This window comes from Brienomyrus brachyistius, chromosome 7, assembly GCF_023856365.1.
Source record: "Brienomyrus brachyistius isolate T26 chromosome 7, BBRACH_0.4, whole genome shotgun sequence".
Lineage (NCBI taxonomy): Eukaryota > Metazoa > Chordata > Actinopteri > Osteoglossiformes > Mormyridae > Brienomyrus > Brienomyrus brachyistius.
In genome coordinates, this window is record NC_064539.1 from 13513498 (window position 1) to 13535203 (window position 21706).

The 21706-nt window shown below is 38.8% G+C and overlaps 1 protein-coding gene across 3 annotated transcripts in view; it reads left to right on the forward strand.

The window, feature by feature from the left end:
- LOC125746446 (ras-GEF domain-containing family member 1B-like) overlaps positions 1-21706 on the forward strand; it is a 59825-nt gene that overhangs the window by 27670 nt on the left and 10449 nt on the right. Inside the window, exons 1-4 of one of the 3 annotated variants that reach the window (XM_049020417.1) lie at positions 17000-17318; positions 20197-20382; positions 20507-20629; positions 20886-21023. In XM_049020417.1, the coding sequence (XP_048876374.1) occupies positions 20206-20382; positions 20507-20629; positions 20886-21023 (438 nt within the window). In that variant the 5' untranslated portion in view covers positions 17000-17318; positions 20197-20205. Of the gene's footprint in view, positions 1-16999; positions 17319-20196; positions 20383-20506; positions 20630-20885; positions 21024-21706 lie in introns of those variants that run through there. The other 2 variants (XM_049020418.1, XM_049020416.1) reach the window with 2 other exon arrangements.

The window sequence follows — 21706 nt, forward strand, 5'->3', positions numbered from 1 at the left end:
GGCCCCGAGAATCGTCATCGTTTACCTTTACAGCGCCCCTAAGTGGTAGTCTGACAATATGAAATTATCACAATCTGAAAATATGACAATTAGTTACACGTGGTCCAGCTGAGACAATGTCCATGCCAGTAGTTTTCCCATCAAGAAAACTGGTGGCTATCAATAATGAGGGAAGATTTAGTTTTTTTGGGTGGGGGTTACAATGACAGCCAGGCATGGTGCTTTAATTGTCCCAGAGGGGGTGGATTTAGTTGGGACAGAGGGGGCTGACAGCATTATGACTAATGTGGGAATGTGGTGGAGCTGTGATGACAAAGGCACTAGCTGCCTGTGCCCCCCACCACGCATCCACCCCCGCCTCTCCAGCAGGGTGGCAGATACGCATATTCATGCCAATGCATAATCCCACACACAGGCACACAGGCACACAGGCACATGCACGTGGATGCACACAGCCACTGAAACACTGCCTGTATAACAAAGTAACCAAGCCAACAAAAAGAATCCAGCCATCTCCACCTGCTGTCAGTATTCACAGTATTATGGGGCTATATGACTCATTACAGCAATCCTACTGCTGCACTGGGTTTGTAAGCAAGTAAGGGATACAGCAGCAGTGAACCAGTCATTAGCCAACGTAGAATATTCACACTGTCAGCTCTAGGCAATGCATGACTGCCTGCTTCTCATTGATTGTTCGCATGAAAAAAAAAAACGACACAAAATTTTAGAAATTCAATTATCACAAAAGAGGATACAACAGAAGTACAATGAACATAAGAAAAGCACAACAAACAGAAAAAAGAAAAAGTAATGCTGTATTTGATTTTGTAAACTTTGTATGCTGTATTAAATAAATATATTTTAAGATGCTTTCATAAGTGGGCAATAAATCTAGAGCTCTGAAATAGTCTGGGAGGGAGTGTCACAGTTTGGACTTATAGAAAAAGAAATAAAGGAGGCTCTTAAAACCCACTGAATGAGACTGTATGCCTTTGGCTTAGTGTCACTATACATACTGCCTAAATAATATTTTAAACTGAGAAAAATGTGTTACAGAAATACAGAGAAGTCATTTTCTATTTTGTCCTTGTCTTGTACCACCAAGACACCAGTAACCTGCAAGCTTTGTGTAAATTCCTTACTTAAGTTTAACTACAGGAAAACCAAGCTTAATATAAATGTGTTTAAAATGTCTCATTATCAATATAATTTACCAGTCCAGGTAATATTTTTGTTTGCAATGAACATTTCAGCATTGATTGGTGATTTTTCTTCTCTCTGAGTGTATGGACAGCTGTGTGGGGATTAGATAAAGCCAGATAGACCTCAAATGGATACTGACTACACCAGCTGTCATCCTGCTAAATTGACTTTTACTGCTGACTCTTCCATTTAAATGAATTGAACTATTTTTTTCCGGTGGCCTGCATAGATTAACGGATCACCCTGGCGTCTGCAGGTGACAGAACAGAAACACAAAGAAAGCAGGAAGAAATGGAATATAAGGTATTGCTGACTACTGTACAGCCACTGTTTCCAGCAAACATGCACTGGTAGTTATTTTGCCTGTCAGTACATTTGTACATGGATTTGGTGAAGAGAAAATGTCAAACAATTGAGTTCATATTATTTCAAACACAGTTCAAAAATAGAAGTAAATGCAAAAATGAAAATATATTGATCTGTAATAGCACACTGTTTTATAGAATACCTTGAAATGTTCATAGTAGTTTTGAACATATTCTGAAGTGCACTCTTTTAAATATAATTTTATGTAGAACAAGGAGACACTGAAATTTTATAAATGACACCATAACAAAGTATGTAACTTGTACTCCTAAAATAGTGTTGAAAATCTAAAAGAAAATGAAAAAAGACAGTAAATGGATTATGTATCTGAAGCAGATTCATGATTACCTGAACTACCAAAATCTTCTTATGTTACGTTGTTCCAATCAATTCATAAAATGCGTAGAAACCCATGATTAAAACAATTAAATTATTGAACCCTCCCTTTTTACACCGAGGTGTGAAAGAACTCCATGTGCTGCAAAATTATAGATGAAATAGTGCAAACCAGAAGGACTTGAAATTCTATGGGAAATCTACATACTGTCCTTGTATTTACACGCAGATCTCCAGTCGCTAAAATGACCTCTTGGCCTTGCCTTAAGATTGATGTGTTAGAAACATCAAGAAAGAGCAGGTGCTGGCTTTGAAATTCTTCTTTTATTCCCAGAACCTCTTTGCGTGTGCATTTATAAACCCAACCAGAGGGGGCTTGAATGACCCCCCCCCCCCCCCCACCACCCCAACATTACATTAAAAGCTTTTACAGATGTACATTTTTGTGACGCAGCTATGGATAATAGGGAGAGACTGTTCTGCATTCCTCACTTTTCTGTCTCTTTTTAAGTTATTGTCTTGAATAATTGGAATGTCAGGGATCATTGACGGATTATTTTCTGTACTTGTGGAAATATTCTGTATTACATTTAATATTTCATCTTCCATGCTGTGATATTTGGCACAATTAACTTGTGATATTTTCCCTACATGCCAGTGGGAAATAACGTGAGGAATTTAGTTTTTTGTGCTGATCATTATTTAATAAGCAGCAATAACACTATATGGGCTGACCATAATGCCACCGTTTTTTTTTTGTTGCAGTGTTGGCATTTATCTGGCACCCAGGGAGTTAATTTCTGACAGCACTTGAGTCCAAGTGTAGAATTATATTAAATCTCTGTCACCTGTCGATAGTGACCTTAATCTGTTGGTTGGAGTTCATCAATGTTCATCAAGATTCTCTGCAAGCTGCTTGTGTGAAGTAATCTGAAATTAAATTAATCCACAAAATCAATTCTGCACTATTTCATTGCTTTTTGTTTATTCAATTATACACTGCACCACAGCTTTCACATGTATAATCCAGTGGGTACCTCTCAGATCCTGTTCCTCATCCAAATCTGCGTAACATACACCATACTGTACTATGACAAAATGTCTGGAAGTTGGGGATGTCTCATAACTGCTACTCATTGGCCATCTTCTCAATTAGCTTGATGCTAAATGGACCATAAAATATATTCAGCTCAGTAACTCTGCAAGTCTGCTTCAGTTGGCAGGAACAATGCAACATGAAGTCAGTCAGGCAGGTCTTATAATTGGCAGCGTCTTGTTGGGGCGTCTCTTTGTTTTTATTTTGACTAGAATTGCACTGTGGCATTGCTTTGATCTGGAAGGATTCTGCATGGCTTTCACATTATAGTGCTCGGGTATCTTTGTGGAACATCCAGGGATTGTTTTAACGCCATGATTTGATTCATACAAGGACACAAGATGCTGGTAGTTGGAGCATAGTGAGGAATTTCCCTTTGAAACCATCTTAGTCCTGTAGTTAAATGGATTGTGTTAACGCAGCTGTTTAGGTCACATAAACAGGTTGGTGAAATATGCAGAGTAGCTCCACTCTGACACTGCAGCTGAATGGAGCACTGAGTATCTGCAGCTGAAGTGTTTCGAAATAGCTGCATTCTCCAAGGGTGCTTTGAATGCCACAAAAAATGCTTTGGAGTCAGTGGGGATCTGTTATATATAAACTGTGCTTACAGATTGGACACAGTGCCTAAGCACAGGAGGAGGAGGAGAAGAATAGACGAATCGCCACGCAGTTTTTAACTCCCTCTGGGGATGGCTGGGAGTGTGAAAGTCATACATCTTCAGGAATGCCTGGTATTCATCTCATTATTACACTAATAGGTGTACACACTACATTTTTTTTCAGAAAAAGCAGTGAGGTAATCATAATCAAACACATTTCAAACATACCAGTTTTTTATATATGAATTTAAATAAGAAGACTTAAATTCAGAGAATGATTTCATTGACCTAGAAAGGGAAATGAATGATTTAAGATACCATCTTTAATAACATTTCTATAGCCCTTGCAAGGGAATAGAGTTCTTTGTGCGCACTAAAAAAGAAAACAATTCATATAAAGTATCATGCACTGGAATTCAGGAACAGAGCACATATATTTGCATGTGCTAGAAATTCTTGAAAAGCATGGAATTATAGTAACATTATGAATTATCATGCAAAGTGTAACATTTCTCCCATTCACCTATTTTGACCAAGTATAAATATTTCATTGCATGACAGTAGCACACTTTGCGCTAATTCTGCAAAACTGCTAATGGTTAAGTGAGTTTTTCAGGGAGACCAGGGAGCTCCATCCTGAACTTTTGTTTTAAATGCTCGTGAAGCATTTAAGGGTGAAGTTTAGCTTGAAGAGAGTTTTGTTGGCACAGTCTTTGGGGAAGTTGCATTTAACCCATTCCCTTCGAAGGCTGAAGCTGAGGCCCTGCCTGCTTGTGGGATCTCACATCGCTCATAAACTCAAAACACTTAGCAGCCCATTTACAGCCTCCCCCGCCATCTGTTTCCAGCAGGGGAACGACTTGTGTAAACATGGTAGGCGCATTTCTAGTCTGAGAGTAAAGGATAACTTCACTTTGTTATTGTTTTATTTGGTGTGGTCTGTCCTAACGTTGGCATTGTATGTTTGACTGTAAAAACACAGCAAAGGTTACAGTAACGTAATGTTATTATTATACATGAATGTTGTATATGTGCCCATTAAGTGTTTATGCATAACTATCCATTCATCTATCCACCCACCCATCTTCTAACCACTTAACCTGTATAAGGTCACAGGGATGGATAGCTAAAATCTGGAAATATTTTAAAAAGATAATAGTTATATTTTGCTTTAACAATAAGCACCTGTTCTGTAATTGTGTTAACTATTTAATTTGTATTTTTACATAAAAAAACACAAATAATATTTTCTTATACATTTAAAAACTTGAACATAATTATCTTTTTAATTTTGATACAGTTGCAATGGTAATTCATTATATAATATTTTTTTACCTCACAATATTGACTAAAAGGATAAAGTCACTTGCCAAAGCCAACTGATGTAATGTAAACAAGGGCTTCCCACATTCCTGTAAAATCTCCTGTCTACCTTTCCCATAATTCCATGGGACAGCTGATCCAAATGCAGAAAGTTCCATGTACTGTGACTGACAAGTCTTTTAGGATTTAGAGATACCAGCAGTGACGCTAAATGAGGAGAAACAAGAGGATTATTAAAGTACCCTGTAGATTCACCCCCATTCTTCACAATCCAAACACAATGCTCTGAGCTGGACTTATGCTATCAACAAGGTTAAGTATATATTTTCAAAACTGTTATTTTCTTGTAGCCACACATTCTGTCCATTTATATGTGCATTTCCAGAACGTTCCTTTTATTGGGCTCACAGTAAACAAGTAACACCATGTTCTTAGTGGCTGGGTCAATGGAATCTGGTGTCAGCCTGGAATCCTTTCCATATGAGCGCCTCAAGTCTTGTTTACCCATTTCTTTGAGATTGGTGCCCTGAGTAGAGATGCTCTGCAACCTCCCACCTCAAAACAAGAACATTTTCAGAACAGGTTAGCTGTAAACAAGGCCAAGATGGCAACAAAATAAAAAACTATACAATTGCAATTAGGATAAATTTAAGTGTTTACTGGAAATTGAGAGGCTGTCGTGAAATTTATACATGTAAATCAGTAGCGCAAAGCTTTTAAGTGAAGCTAAATTGAACTTCCAGTGCAATAAATTATTTTCTCAGTCTTCTTAATGCAATTTTTTGTATTTATTGGCTTTTGTCCAAAAAAACATTTGTCTTTGAAAGTAGCTTAGTCCCCTGCAGTGGGAATGACAAAATTTGGGAGAATTCTCAGTTGCTTTGCACATTTTGTGAATCATATTTAACATTCTCAGGACTATAAAAGCAATTCTCAAAACAGTTCATGCATACAGCATAACATTAAGGTTTAGCTTACCCAGAACAATTAAATTTGCTAGTAATGTATCAAAAGCAAATAAAGTCACACAGCACTGTATAATACAAAAACAGCAATATAGCAATACAAGAACAACAAAAGGGCAACACAATCACTGCACTGCAATTCATGGAATGAATTTTTAAATCATTTTGAAAGCTTGGTTAACTGTTTGGCATGTGGCGGCTTACACAATGATCACATACATCGGCGGTGGCCAATCTTATCCGCAAAGGACCAGTGTGTATGCAGGTTTTTGGGGTAACCTTTAGGTCAGCTGTTCAAACGCAGGTGTGAGGACTCTTCAGCCAATCAGTCCTCTAATTAGCAATCTAATTAGAGAGCTGCAGCAAAAACCCACATACACACCGGCCCTTTGCGGATAAGATTTCTCACCCCTGACGTACGTATATCGTTTTAGGTGTAAAATGATTACAATTGGAGATTACATAATCTATTTTGACCAAGACGACTAAAGCAACTGATAAATTGGCAAATGATGACAATAGTACAAAACCATTCGTGTATATGCACTAAAACATTTGGAAATTTGTATGAAGCAATGAGAAATGATGTTCTGCTGTACAGAGGTGACATTTTGATGTGGGGGTTACACTTATTGTTTTCCAAATGTTAATTGTCATTTGAGATATGCTCCAAAGCAATTGAGAAAAGCTGTAAAGTGTGAAGTGAGTATTACTGTAAACACTGCAGTAACACAGTTTTCTTATCACTAGGACTATACACACCAAACCTACTGAAAGACTTCTTCAAGGCATTAAACCAAGATTTGATCACTGTTACCAAGAAATGTATAGCGCTGAGCCAGCTTATGGATTTGCGGCTCGAGTGGATTCTTCAGCATGGATGAGTTTACAATTTCTGCATAGCTTGTACTTTGCATGTTCGATGGATTGTATTGATGTACTAGATGAAATCAATCACAAGCAGAGCAAAAACAAGCCGGAGAGCTGAAGTTGAGTTAGAAGTGATGTCATGGTGTCATGCTAATCTGGCAGTCAGTACCTGCCAGCAGGTCAGTGATGTGGAAGGAGATAAGGAAGGCAAAATTAGCACCTTTTCTGGAGTCCTCCATTGTCCAGCTCTGCAGTTACATTGTCTCTAAATCCAAATTTTATGCTCCAAGGGCCAGTATTTGTTTCCTAATACCCTGACAAATTAGCAGTCCTACCACATTAACTATAACAGCAAAGCAGGAGAATGTCAGTGCTGTCAGTGTCTGAAACCCCACTGCTATCTACTAGCATTGAGTAAAGAGCATTTTCGCAGATTTAGTGCTATAGTAACTGATAGAGATCAAAATGTTTAAAAAGGAAATCCATAAATTGCAGTGATACAGCACTGTTGTGTTTCAGTGCATGATTTTGTTGTTCTTGTGTTGCCATTTTGCTGTTTTTGCGTGATACAGTTCTGTGTGACGTTTTTTGTTTGCTATTCTACTGTGTCTTGAGATCTGAAGACGTTACATATGCATGCGAGTGCTTTCTCTTGCCAGTGAACTTTACATACTCTAATGTAGAACCTTGCAATGTTGAAACTGGTGTCTGACATGAAGAAGTATGTTTACTAATGAAAAATGATGACATTCAGTGACAATGAGAAAGTGTGAACCGACTATCATCCCGAATTGTGGAGCTCAGAAGCAGACTTACACTGACATTTTGACAATATATCTAAGCATTTTGACTCTCACTGATAAAACAATGCTGATTATACTTCTCATTTTGGTGGCGCTGATTAATTCATTGGTGGAATCATTTGAGACATGAGAATTGTTTTGGGTCTTGTGACTTTTACAGTTAAACTACAGTGTTGTGCTATATGCATAAACTGTTTTGAGAAATGCTCTTATAGTTAGAAGAATGTTAAGTATGTTTCATGAAATGTACCAAAGCAATCGATAAAAACTGTAAGTTAACATTATAACATTAGGAACTTTCTTGAGACTGACTGGAATTGTTATTTTTTTTAGATATCACCCTAATTATGTGCTAATATGTGTCAAAGGTGGAGTAAACACAGTTTGATGACCCCCTTTCCCCTTTTTTTTACTATTTCCCTAAAACCCCCATTATCCACCCATTACCTTCAAGAAGCATATCTAATCTGCACAGTTATAAGTCAAGGCTGCTGGCAATGCAAGACACAAAAGTCAGGGCAACTATAGATGAACATTTAATTTCATTGAAATTAAGCAACATTAACAGGTATTCTGAAAAATCTCGCTTTTTACCTATATTCTGGCCTCTGCGAAGAGGGTCTTTAGCCTAAGGATGTTTGCACTGTGATAACATGATATAGGAAAAGTGAAAAAAGTTCTTTTGTCTTAATGTTTTCATGATTTCCTAAGGAAACAGACACTACATCAGAGCTATGTTGTGGGAGTTTGTGTTTCAATACTGACCTTCAAGTCTTAGCTACAGATGAGAGTTCTATAGCATATATTTTGTAGTCAGTATGCCTTCCAAGGCTTACTTATTTTGCTGGAACCAAAGTCCCTCCTTCAAACTGATTTGAAGGGTCAAAGCGATTAATGTGCCAGAGAAAAGAAACGCAGGTCAAATATCAACAGGCACAAAGGGGAAAAAAACAGATTAAAGCATTACTTAATTTTTGTAGTCAGATGTTTCATTTTTTGCATTCTTATTTTTAGCTACAGCAATTGACTATATTTATTATACTGATAGTCTTTGGAAAAAATTGTGAAGAGCCCTTGACATAAAAAATCATATTAGTGTATTTCAAGGCTGCTTGAACAATCGTACACTTAAGTCAGCATAAGGATTATTATTCAAAGCGCGTCTCTCATGTTCTCTGCTCTCTTTAATGAGTCAGAAAAACTGTGACCACAAGGGTGGGGAGGATGGAAAAATTAAGTAGCTGTTTTATTGCTCTGCTGATCATCATTCAGTTACAGTTCATCTCTCTTTACACTCTCTAAATGCACATCTTGCCATACATGCAAGATGCCTTTCATTCTGTGAAATCGATGTATGCAAACATAATTTTGAAGATCCACAGAAGAAAATAAGAATGCGATTCTCGGCAGTACACAAATTGAAATGTCAGAAATTGTGTTCTTGTCCTGCAGTCGAATATTAATTTCGCTCAGCCGGTGAACTGGACGTAATTAAGGGCAAGCATCAAGATTTGTTCTGCCGTGGGTCGGAGCGGAGGTGATTGTGAGATCACAGCCTCCCATCCTACAGGAAGCCTAATTTTTTCCTGCTCCTTCTCACAGAAAAAGCCGACATTCTTACATATGTCAGCAAAGGGCATGGCCACAACTGACCATCACTGCCTCTAACTGCCACCGTCACTGGGCTGTCATTGCAGGGCAAGGAAATAGCATTTCGCAAAGCTGTCGCAACCCGGCTCATGATTTCGAGCTCGGATCCATCTGGCCTCACCCTGTTCTGTATATTTTATTATGATTTTTTTAATCTAGATGGTGTGCCAGGTCTATCTCATCTCCCCATCTGTGCCCGTTTGTGTCAGCTATGCCGCGAGGCTGTAGCAGCGCTGCTGGGAGCCGGGCTGACCGTCTGTTGGGTTGGATGGGCCCAGCGTGTCGTGAGATGTGAAACCCACTTGGCTGACTGACTGCTCAGTGTTACATAAAGGAGACCTTACATAATAAAGTGCATTTGCTGCAATCTGGCCCTTCTTTGTTAACATCCAGCAGAGGCCTCTGAATAGGAGATCTGAGGGCGTATGAATGTACGTCTTTAGACATGAAAGAGTCAAAGGAAAAAGATAAAAAAGAGAGATTCCATTATTAATGCAGCACACAATTTGATTTGAGCAACAGTTTTTTGTCTTGATTGACAATGTTAGCAGCTCATTAAAACGACTGAATGCAACTATTAAACTGCGAAGTGCTGATCATACTGGAAAAAGAGAGGAGGAAGGAAAGAAACAGTATTATTCCACTGCCAGTTCACCTACAAAAGTTGATATCTCTGTCCATCCATCCATCCATCCATCCATACATCCAATTTCCATACCCATTTGTCCTAGGTAGGGTCACAGAAGCAAGGTAGGAAATAACCCAGGACAAGGTGCCAGCCTATTGTGGAAGAGTGGATATCTCACATCTGAAAATCTTCACGCCAGGAGTTTTTTTTTGTAGTTTTTAATCTACTTTTCATTGTTGCTTAGCAAGTTTATATTACAGCAGACGATCCATTTGAAATTCTTCTTTATTATGTTATATATGAAACCTTCTTTATTATATTACATGCATAAAGGCATAAAAGTTAGAAAAGCTCAAATGTTATATGATCCCCACAGACTGATGCAAGCTCTAGCTTGACTGAGATTATACTCACATAAACAAATGATGGCGATCCCGTAACAGTCTGCTCTACAGGTGGCTGGCCGTCCTTGTTGTGACATGTGTGACACGCTCTCCATTGTACTGGGCTTTTCCCAAGGGTGGCAGGGAGTGGAGCCAGGGAGGAACCAAAGGGCCAGTGAGGGCGTCACCCTCAGTTTCCTCCATTTCCTAGACCCTCCCCTGTTTCCCAGCTGCTGCTGTCACTAATTGCATCTGCGTCACTCCTGCACCAGGGCAGGGAGCATGTTACCCTCCTGCTGCATGCAGATTCTGCCGGTACTAAAACAAGTCAGTTTTAATGATGGCTATGTTCGTGCTAACATCCGGCGACTTGCAGTGTGGGGATTATATGTCAAAGTGGATTTCACATAATGCTGGATTTCATTCTCTTAGGAATACTTTACAGTTTTATGACAACTAGATTTTTAGGTTTAACAAAAGTTCAACCTTCAGGAACAATGCATTCTTGGCCTCATAGAGCAGCAAAAGATACATGTACAACAACTGAAATCCTTTCCAAATCAATAGCACTATTACCTCAGATCTCCAGGTTTTGGGGGTTTGAAATCTGTCTTTGTTCAGCTTCAAAGTTGCTTGAGAGTTTCTGTTTTTGAATTATTCTCTAAAAATGATGTAGGAATGTATCACAACACACCCATAGAAAGTGCTCTGGGATGACTCTGTTGTAAAAGGTGCAATATAAAAATAAAATCAATTGAATTGAACTGAAAGTTGCACAGGTTTCCTGCAGGTTCAGTCCACAGACATGCTGTAAGGCCACTTGGTGTCTCTAACTTTCCCATAGTGTGTGTGACGTGTGATGGGCTGATGTCCCATTCAGGATGGACTCCTACCCTTTTTTGCCTGGGATGGGCTCCAGGAAACACTGTCTGGGATAAGTGGTTGCAAGACGAATGGAGGGGAAAAGGAAAAGTGTCATTATTCTAAAAAAAAAGTATTTCTGTGAAGTTATTTTAATTTTATATTGAATTTTAGTCACCAGTAACTCTTTTGTCTTTAAATTCTGACATCTATATGTATTTGTTTCATTATATATTTTATTTACAACGTTCTATTTGTTTAAATGTTACTAAAACAGTTCTTAGCTGTAATGTGGCTCTTCCTGCCTTTGTTTTCTTTTGTCCTCATCTTTCATTATGCATATGACTCCTGAGTACTTCCCCTCAATTAAGCTCTGTTTTACTGGTTAATTCTGCCCCTCTGCAAGAAATGTAAAAGCAAGCAGTGGGCCTGGTGTCCTCACTAATCACTCAGGCTGCCCTTAATCCACCTACCCGTCGAGGTGGGGGGGGGGGGGGGGGAGGCTGGTCGGTGCAAAGCCCCAGATGACTTGCGCTGCTGCAGATCAATGCCGTTCACTGCAGGCTGAAGGTTGAATGCATCTGGTGATGAAAGGCTGAGGTGGGGCAGCTGGATGACTTTCCACACAATTCTCATGATGAGTGATTGTCTCACATGCTGTCAACAAAACAGCCGGATGAATAGAAAATAAGGTCTTCGGTGGTTGAGGTATTAGGGGCCCAGGTATGGTTACAGAACCCTCACATATAGGCTCAGAAATGGTGACAGAATGCTAAATCAAGGGGTTCAAATATTTACATGCCATTACATATATCCTTAAAGTACTTCTTAAATGACCTCTACCCAGTAATCTGTGGTCAGCACCGGTGGAACAGGATAAAACGTTTCAGCAAGATCCTTTATCTTTTTGGCGAGTTCTCTTTGTTCTTCCTGATGGAACACTGAGCATGGTGGTGCTCTGTGTCATTTGTGTCGTCATGAGGGAACTAAACGCTTTGCTCTGTCCTGTTTATACTGTATGTTCAGGCAGCTTCCCTTTTTGGCACAAGTCCATACACCTGCAAGAACACTTTTTTTTTACTGTTGGGGGGGGGAAGAGGGGGGCTGTGCTTATCATGCATACAATACAGCACACAGATACTGCAGACATATATTGTCAAAATCGTTTGTGATGAAATGTGAGTGACTGGTGCTGCAAAGGCTTTCAAAAGAGAAAACAACGGAAAAATCCAAAAACAACGGCACCTGCATATTTACTATTGATGAAGTATATTTGCTGAATATCTGAGCTATATAAGAAATGTAATCCTACATGAATGTTTTGCATGCATATCATAATTATTAAGGGTAAGGCTATAGATATGATGCATATAGGTCAAAAGTTTGTAGCACTGAATCATTATAGCACTGAATCATTTCACTTCTGCGGTCATAAATTGTTTAAGTATAAATGATCTTGACATTGTGGGTCAAAAGCTCTGGCCACTACACATAAGCAATATGGAACATATGGAAAAAATATAGAATATTGTGGATCTAAATGTTCTTTTACATTAGATGAGGTTGAACACAACAATTTAGTACAGAACAAGAAATACAAGTATTTTTATTTACATCTAGCTAATGAAAATTACTCATTCATTCCTCCATCCATCCATCCATCCATCCATCCATCCATCAATCCATCGCTCCATTAATCCATTTTCCACAACCGTTCATCTAGTATATGGTTACGATAAGTATGGCGCATATCCCAGGAAGCACTTTGTTTTAGTTTATGTAAACATTGTCTTCCGTGGGATATAGACAAGTGCATTTTTTATGACACTAACAGAAAGAAATTCACACATATTTTCCGAAAATTGTATACTGAGTTTACATCATTGTAGTTTTAATAGTTTTGGTTGAGTTGCTTTGATGATTTATATTGACACTGTGCTTTTAAGAAAAATTATCACTGGCTTGGGTTGTTGATGATTAGCTAAATGACTAAATGATACAGAATAATTATATTAACGTGGTTCAGACCAGTTTTAAATAGACAGCCAGAAGCTTTGCTGTATTGAATAAGATAAGATCACACTGCATGAGTCTTTTTATAATGGGATCTAATGAGGAAACGTTTTGTCTCCAGCAAAGTCTTGTCTTGTCAGATAAGTTCATAAGTCATTTTGGTTTCCTTGCAATAGATTTAATTTTGAAACTGTGTGATATCAATCAATATATGAATTTTAGAAAAGGGAGTTTTGTATATGAAATGTGTTGAAGGCTGGGGAAACTCCTACTGAATGATTTGTCACAACTGTTTCTCACAACAGTGTCACCCCACGGTGCTTTATGTGGACGTGTTGTAATGCATTCCTACATCATTTATGCAGAATAATTCAAATAAATTTGGTTAGTTACCAAGTTTCAATCCCAGTTAATTGTTTTCATTGCAGCTTGTTGCGGACAAAATACAATCCAATGAAACAAAATCTTAAAAAAAAATCTGTGAACGGGAACTTAAAAAACATATGATTTTGATGTTTTATGAAAAGTATTAATTGTTACAATAAAGATTTCTAGCATAAAGAAATATCTTGAAGCAAACATGTTTGAGGAAACGTTCTGCCTTACAATTCAATGAATATTCAATGGCCCATAAAGTCCACATAGACCCATAGGAAATAGCAGCCACTGGAAAATCACAGACTGCCTTCACATCCAAAAAATGTATCTGACGTTTAATTACACCAATTTCACAAAAGTGCTGGGTGCTCCAAAGCTGAATGTAGAGCAAAGTGTACGCAAATTTCACATTATCTAACTTTTAAGAGATTTTAATTTCCTTAAGTCAAATGACTAAATGTTCTACAATGCCGGCAATTATTTGAAAATGACATTTTATTTTATAATAAAAGAATAAAATTGAGAAAGGCAGAAAAACCACTTTATTAAAACAGACTATAAAAATAAATTGAAAGACAATGTTTTAGTATAATCTTCTACACATTTCCTCAACCTCAAGGTAATACTAGGCACCATCTGTTTTTCCTATAATGTTTTCTAAAAATAAAATGATCATAATAACAAGAATGGATGCAAGGAAAAGGGACAGCCGAAGAAAAGCTGTAATCCCTTCAGCGGTCAATCTCTTTCACAGCTAGAAAAAAGTAGCAATATATGCAGTTGGTTCTTATCCTCAATTTATTTGAGGATACAATTACTTGTCACTGGGGCTGTACTTGCAAGGGCCTGCCGATGGTACCCAAACTGTAGGTAAATGTACCTTTTCAGGTACAGAAATTGACTCTGAGGGACATTTATGTACAATTGGGGGTATATTCATGTTGTTTGTACCTTGGGGCAAAAAACAGTGTTCACCCCCCACCCAGTAACACCTTTTTTGCAGAGTTTCCCACCCCCAGTCTCCCCGCTTGATCTTACATTTAAAGAACATGCACTCACAGGAGGTACAAAAGCACTGTATCTCAGAAAAGGTATGACAAATGTCATAATATGTAATACAATGAAAACTCTGCACTAAAAGCAACATAAATCAATTTCCCATATGTCTGGTAAATTTAATCACTTGCTGTTCTATAGTATGTTTACCATGCTGTGACTGGAATCCCCCATCTTCATCGATGAGGAAAGCAGATAAGACTCATGAAAATGTTAATTAATGATGGAGGTAGCAGGCATTTTTTAAATATAGGGTTTTGAGAAAAACCTGCAAATTAAAAAGATTGTAGAATGGTTTATGATGTTTTTAGTGCCACCGCACTCAGCTGACCCCTGAACTGTTGTTGATGTGTGTAGTTCAAACATCCTGCCTGCTGCTTTGTTCTGACCGTGCTATGACCAGTAAAACCACATTGGTAGATGATAAATGAGAATCAGTACAGCATGAAATTTTACCTTTGACCTTTAGATGGAATGCTTCCTAGGTCATGTATCTGGCATGTCTCTCATATCATTTTAGCTCCTGGCCATAAACATGTGATATTTATGAGTGATATTTTATCTGGCCAGATATTGAACAGCAGTAGTAAGTTTTTTTCATTTTGTTACTTTTAAACATGCAGTTTACTATGCAAAGGTGATTGTTGGTTCAAGCTATGTGTCAATGGCTGTGACGAAATGCACCTCTGTGTTGTCGGCTCAGGGTGGAGGTGTGAACATAACTTTTACTGAGCTGAAGCAGTCAGGAAATCATCACGAAAGGCTTTTCAGATGTTAAATGTGGGTGTTGATAAGCACCTTCTTGTATAACAAGAGAAACCAGCAAAGTGTTTTCAGAAACAATTGTTGGAAATGTGTCTGTATAATGTAGCGAGTTTCAATAGAAATGATTCAGCAACCCATAAGGTCAAATTTCAAATGTAGTTTCTGTCATTTATTTTAGACTTCAGCTGTAGGTTTACATGGACACAGCATTTCATCCAACATAACATTATTTCATCCAACCACTGACAGGATCATTTTTTCTGTTTGAAATCATCGGGATAAAACAATGCTAAACCTATTATGTTCAGAACTCCTAATACATGGTGTATTGCTGAGAGGTCAGAATATCTGATTAAAATGAACCTCCGTTCTGTTTGATCTATTGAATATATTCAGCAGTCTTGCAGGTGTGTACAACCTGCATGCTGCGGACATTCACAGGAGTTCACTTAGGTGTAATTTGTGTGTTTAGGCAAGTATTGCCATTTCCCCCCAAGAAATGGAATCAGCCATAAAACCTTGTTTCCCAGGCTGCACATGAAAGAGCACAGGTTTGCTATGGAGTTAATGTAGCTACACAAGGTCAAGCAATTTCCTCAGTGACAATCAAAGGATTCTGATTTTGACTGCCCCTTAGATCTGTAGTGTAGCCAATCATGTTTAAAAATAAAACACTAAGTTCTTATTTTCACTTTAGGTATTTGTTACATTTATTAGATTTCTTTGGCATTGCTGATTAAGTTTTGTACTTACTATCTTAACCTTAGTCTTACTGAGGTTTTAACAAAGAGATGGACTTGAACAATATGTAAACACTTACTTTACTAAGAAATACAGCAATTGTACTAAAAGGTCTCCATTTATTAAAAATATCAGCATAAACATGTCAAAAATGTATGCTACAGCCAGACAATTTCATAATTATAATCCCTATTACTGGATCCACCACATTCAAATATTGTGTCTGGTTAGACAGAGATTAAGCATACTTATATTTTAAATCTTTTCAGCTGACGTGAGTTCCCAAATACTGCATATGTTCATTGTTAAAACCCTTTCATTGCTTCAGACACTGCCAGACCTTTGTCAGAAAAGGGCAAATGTTATTGACCATGACAGCTGTAGTTTGGCAACACACCTTGTAATTCTTATTGTGACCCCGCAGCTGTGCTGTCCAAAATGAAGATATTTACCTGTGTCCCTTTACTCAGATATCTTTATATTTGTAGAATTTCACATTATGTAAAAGTTCAAAAATTCCTTTGCCTAAAAATGAAAAGTCGCATCTAAATATTTTAAACATAATTAACATAACCAACGCCTAGTCTGCTTGCCAGCGTATGAACGAATAATTTCCATATTCCCATAATTCACCTTCTTTTTTCAGTTTATTTTTTAAATGTACGGCTAATTTTTATAGAAAATACAAATAGACGTACATATATGGATCAAGACTCCAGAATTAATGCCTAATAAAAAAACATATTTATAGTAGAACATAATAAGTATAAATATATGTCTATTCCTAATGTCCAGCGCATCAGTTCTATAGTGGTTCGTGATTTCCCGTTAGTTAACTAGGCGAGGCTATTGACCTATAAGGATAGACGCAGAGTTTCCTAGTTTCATCTCGCATCTTTCTGATTGGCTGACGGGCCGCGGTCTTGAGTATCGTGTGGGCTCGCGGGGACCAGCCATTCCCGGCCTTCCCGTTGTTGCATTTGAATGGTGCTGCGCCGCGCTCTTGCTCTCCAGTTCAATTGGTGGGCGGGCATCGTGTGGTTGCTCCTGATCTGTAGCGATTACACTTTTCAAAAAGCTGTTGTTTCGCTTCTCCGCTAAGTGTAAACGCTAGTTGCTAAACGCCGGGGAGGGTAACTCCCTGCTCTGAATTTTTGTCAGAGAGTGCCTTCGAAAAAGGATTGGGCATTTATACTGCTTATGTACTCACTACTGGTCTTCACTTGACTTCGTGTCTCATCTGAAGGGATTTTTTACATATTTTTTTTCCTTTACGGTAAGTTTCTATATGGTGCATCTTACGTCGTCATTTACGTCTGGCTATTTTAAAAAAAGACAAAAATTGAACTACAGGCATGTTGTTGTTTTTTCTCAACAACTTGTCAATAAGATTTAGCAAAACATTATGTACTAATTCTTTTTGCATATCATGCTTTTGGATATATATTGAATGGTTGCGGTCACGATTTTGCGAAAAAGCGCCTATTGCATTACACCTGGGCTCTAAAAATACGGAAAGGAGATTTGTGATTCCAATGATAATGCGACCATAGATAACTTACGCGCTATTTATATAGATAATTAACAAATAGTTATTATAACTAAAACCACGTTAAATGAGGCGCGATGTTTCACTCCTAGATTATTTATTCTACCTGCTGTAGTATCTTAAATTATATGCTGTGTTCAAAGAGGCTTAGTATTTATGAACAGCACATGATGCCTGTGTATTGTTCATACGATACGATTGTAACTTGATTAGAAATGTTATCTAGTAAGATTCACTCATCACGTTTGGTTGTCACCATGTTTTAATCTGTGTTGCAATAGTTTCCAGGGATTCTTGTTTATTTTATTGATGTGGTCATGTTAGTTTCTTGCTTTCTTTCGTAGAGGTTAACGTTATCTCACGGGCTTCTTCAGTTTCAAAGCAGTCTATTCTGTGATGGCTTGGGATGAGTCTGTAATTTTTGCTGATATTCCACCTTGTTTGCTTGAGACTTTGACCTCTCTGCTTCCAGGTCTAGAAAATCTAATTCTCATAGCAAGTTGGGGTTCAAGATATTAAGATTCAAAATAAAACTATAGATTTTGAAGTCCTCTGTATAATATAAATTCCTTGTTTATGTCTCCTTTATTAATATGATTTATGTTTTCAATGTTTTGGTTGTACGTTAAATATGTGATTAAGCAGGGGGCTGAATTATTTTCCAGTCATATGTTTATTATTATTTGGGTGTCTAACATTACTCATCTGTAGCTGATGTGCAGCCAGTCAGGATACACAGTACTTCCAGTGATCTTCTCACATTGTGCAGATGAGTCATACTCCTCAGAGTCAAAGTCAAGTCATTTTGGGTCTATTTTTATGTAGTTTCTCAACAGTGGCGGCTGTCAACATCTCCGACTATCTGGGACAGTTTTCCATAGTGAGAATGGTCTACATTGAGGTTGGGGTTTTGTATTATTTTGGCGCTTCAGCATTTCTGTTAAAGGATTTGCAAAGTATTGACTTTTCTTGGATACGTTATGGTGCGAGACTCCTATGTTTCTTTTTGGCTGTAAGCACGTTCCACACACAAAATGGCTGGAGATGTAAAGGCTTATTATCTGTCCATTTTTCTGTGAATTTCCTCCTACACCTGCTTCAATGACCTTTGCAGCCAACATTTTCAGCTTCAAATGGGCCACTTTTACACACTCCACAGATGAAGTTAAGTTGGAGCTGATGTCTCTGGTTTAGGGAAAATGGCACAGAAACACCCCCCCCCCCCCCCAAAAAAAAAAAAAAAAAATAAATAAATAAAAAATCACGTTTTCTTTGCATTAATTCCTGGGAGGGGGAATCTGGCCTCCATGGAGCTCTTCTTGGTCTCTTTTGGCATTTACTTCTCAGCAATATTGTGGAAGCAGGCCGACGATCGTGCTGTACTTGCCTTAAGATCTTTCTAATTCAGCATCTTGTAAATTGATGATGGACGTTTTGAACAACTAGCATATATTGCCCTTTTAAACTGTGCTCTATCCTGTTTAGATACTATTATGATAGTTATATTGTGATGCTGATATGAATATTTTCAGTTTTTCTAAATAACTTGTGAGGGGATCCTTTTGACGCGGCTATTTTTTTCACGCCATTGACTCCATTGTCACGTTGGAATAGGGACACGCATGCTGGAACAGATGTGATGGGTGCTGAAGTGATTTCAGACATGCCAACAGTCCTTACTTCTCATGCTAATTTTCACGGCTGTGCTGAATTTAGGAGGGGCTGTGATTGATGGTACCGTTGGATGGCTTCTGGCAACCTTACCCCCCTGGCTGCCTTTTTATTATCATTTTTTTTTTTGATCACGGCCCTTGTGTAATCGCCCAAATTGCTTCCTCAATGGACTCGTGGTGGCTGAAGATTTGGCAATTGTTTTGAGGTCTCTCTCACCCCACACCAGGAGCATTGAATGTTTCCATTGTCCCTCATCGTGGCCCCCAATAGCGACTGCTAATGCCAGTCCGGGGATTTTTTTTTGGTTGCTTAGTAAATGGCATTTTCAATGCAGCAACCAGAAAGGGTGGGAGAGAAAGGCAGCCTAGGTGACTGGATCTCGTAGTGGTTCACGCCCTCTGATGTAACTCATTAAAAGGACTGCCGTCCCTCCTCCTTTCTTGTGGGTGTGCTTCTTTGTGGCAGTGAGGTGGGATTAATGGTCGGCCGACGGGCATTTGATCTCCAGAGTAAGTTGTTTACGTTCTGGGGAGCAAACCAGATCTTTCACAGTGGTGAGCTTCTGGAACATGCTTTGTTTCTGTCACATGGCCTTTAGAGAGACACATGCCTATGTTTTGCGTATAAATGGCCCTTTTGTGTACATGCCCATGTGAATTAGGAACCTTTGAGTAATCAGATATTCATAATCAGTAGATACATTATGCATTCAGTAATTCATAATTGTAAGTAGTAGTTATAATAATTTTGAATACCTGTTGTGGTGTTAAACTTACTAAAAACATACCATTTATTGTGTAGTCTTATTTTAAGATTGTAATATAGAACTTTTTTGCTGTGTTGTGCTTAACTTCCAGTTTGCCATGTTCTGTTTAAAATGCCCCTTAAAACACAATGTTGACATTTGTGCACGTATAATGTTTCTTTTAAGCAGGGAAACATGCCACAGACGCTACCGTTTGGCAGTATGTTTGGACCTGCTGGTTTTAACGACAACGTCTACCAGTCAAAGGAGGAGGGCTATGGGGGCCTGCGTTACCATGACAACAATCTTGTATCGGGATCTCTGGAGGCTCTCATTCAGCATTTAGTGCCCAGTGTGGACCACTACCCTGATGTGAGCACCCTTTCAACTCCCCCTTATCAATTTGAAAGAGATTCTGAAATGGATGGTCATAGGGCTCTTTAAGATGCTGTTAAGGAAATGCTGTGTTTTTTTTTTCCCCCATTCCATCTTCCAGAGGACGTACATCTTCACCTTCCTGCTGAGCTCCCGCTTATTCCTGCACCCTTATGAGCTCATGTCTAAGGTGTACCAAATGTTTGTGGAGCACCAAAGACTCGGCGACCCCCATGCTGACAAGGTGCTCAGAAACTGCATGTGAAGCTCCCCAGTCACTGGCTTTAGCATGAGCCTGTTCGCGATGTAATTTTGAGTGTATGTTGCAGTATCTGCATCCATCGTTTAAGTTTTGGTGACTAGGAAACACCATTCTGCTGATCTGTAAATCTGCGCTACAAGTCTGTCAGTGTCTTATCTCATTACTTTTTCTTACTTTAATGACATTCTGACCATAAATACCACATACGATGCTGAGGTTGTTCATCTTGGTTCCGCAGATCAGAGTGCGTAAGATCGCGCCCAAGATTGTGCAGCTCTTGACTGAGTGGACAGAGACTTTCCCCTACGACTTCAGAGATGACCGCATGATGCGAAGCCTGAAGGAGCTGACCCACCGCTTAACCATTGGAGATGAGGTCGGTTACAGTGCTATGCTGGAGCAAGGAGTAATCCACTACTTTCTTCCAGCTGCAAGCAGAGGAGTTGAGATTCCTTGTCTTGCCTTTGAGGAATCTTTTCACCTCATTCCAGCATTATTACAGCCCTGAGAGGCCAGCTAGAGCACCTACGAGACTGGAAATGTACAAGGAATTGGATGATCTAGTTGTTTTTTTGGACATCATGAGCCTGACACTTGAAATATGTTGGGAACGTTATAGGACAGTAACATTTCCTGTTTGCCCAGCATGCACTCATCACAAGCCTTGGCGACTCGTGGATTCCCACAATGCCGAAAGGGCAATATTTGTTTAAAATGATAAACTGCACATGGCTTGCGAGTCAGACGTGCCTCAGTAGTTGGAATTGGGGGATGGGAGAAAATGAAGAGGGTGGGTCTCTTGTTTTTCTTTTCCCCTCTCCAACCTCGAAGCAGTTTGTTGAGCCTGACTGCATAAACAGAAAAGGCACATTGTCCGGGATTCTGGCAGTTTTTGTCAGCTCTAGGCAGCCTTTGGATTGTCTACCTAATGCTGGCTCAGCTCACATGTGCTCCGCTGGTGTCTGTGGTCTTAACTGTGCCGGACTTTGCTTCATCATCAGAACCAAACTTCAGCCACGTGTCACAGTTATAGCTGGATGAGTGTATAGTATTAACTCT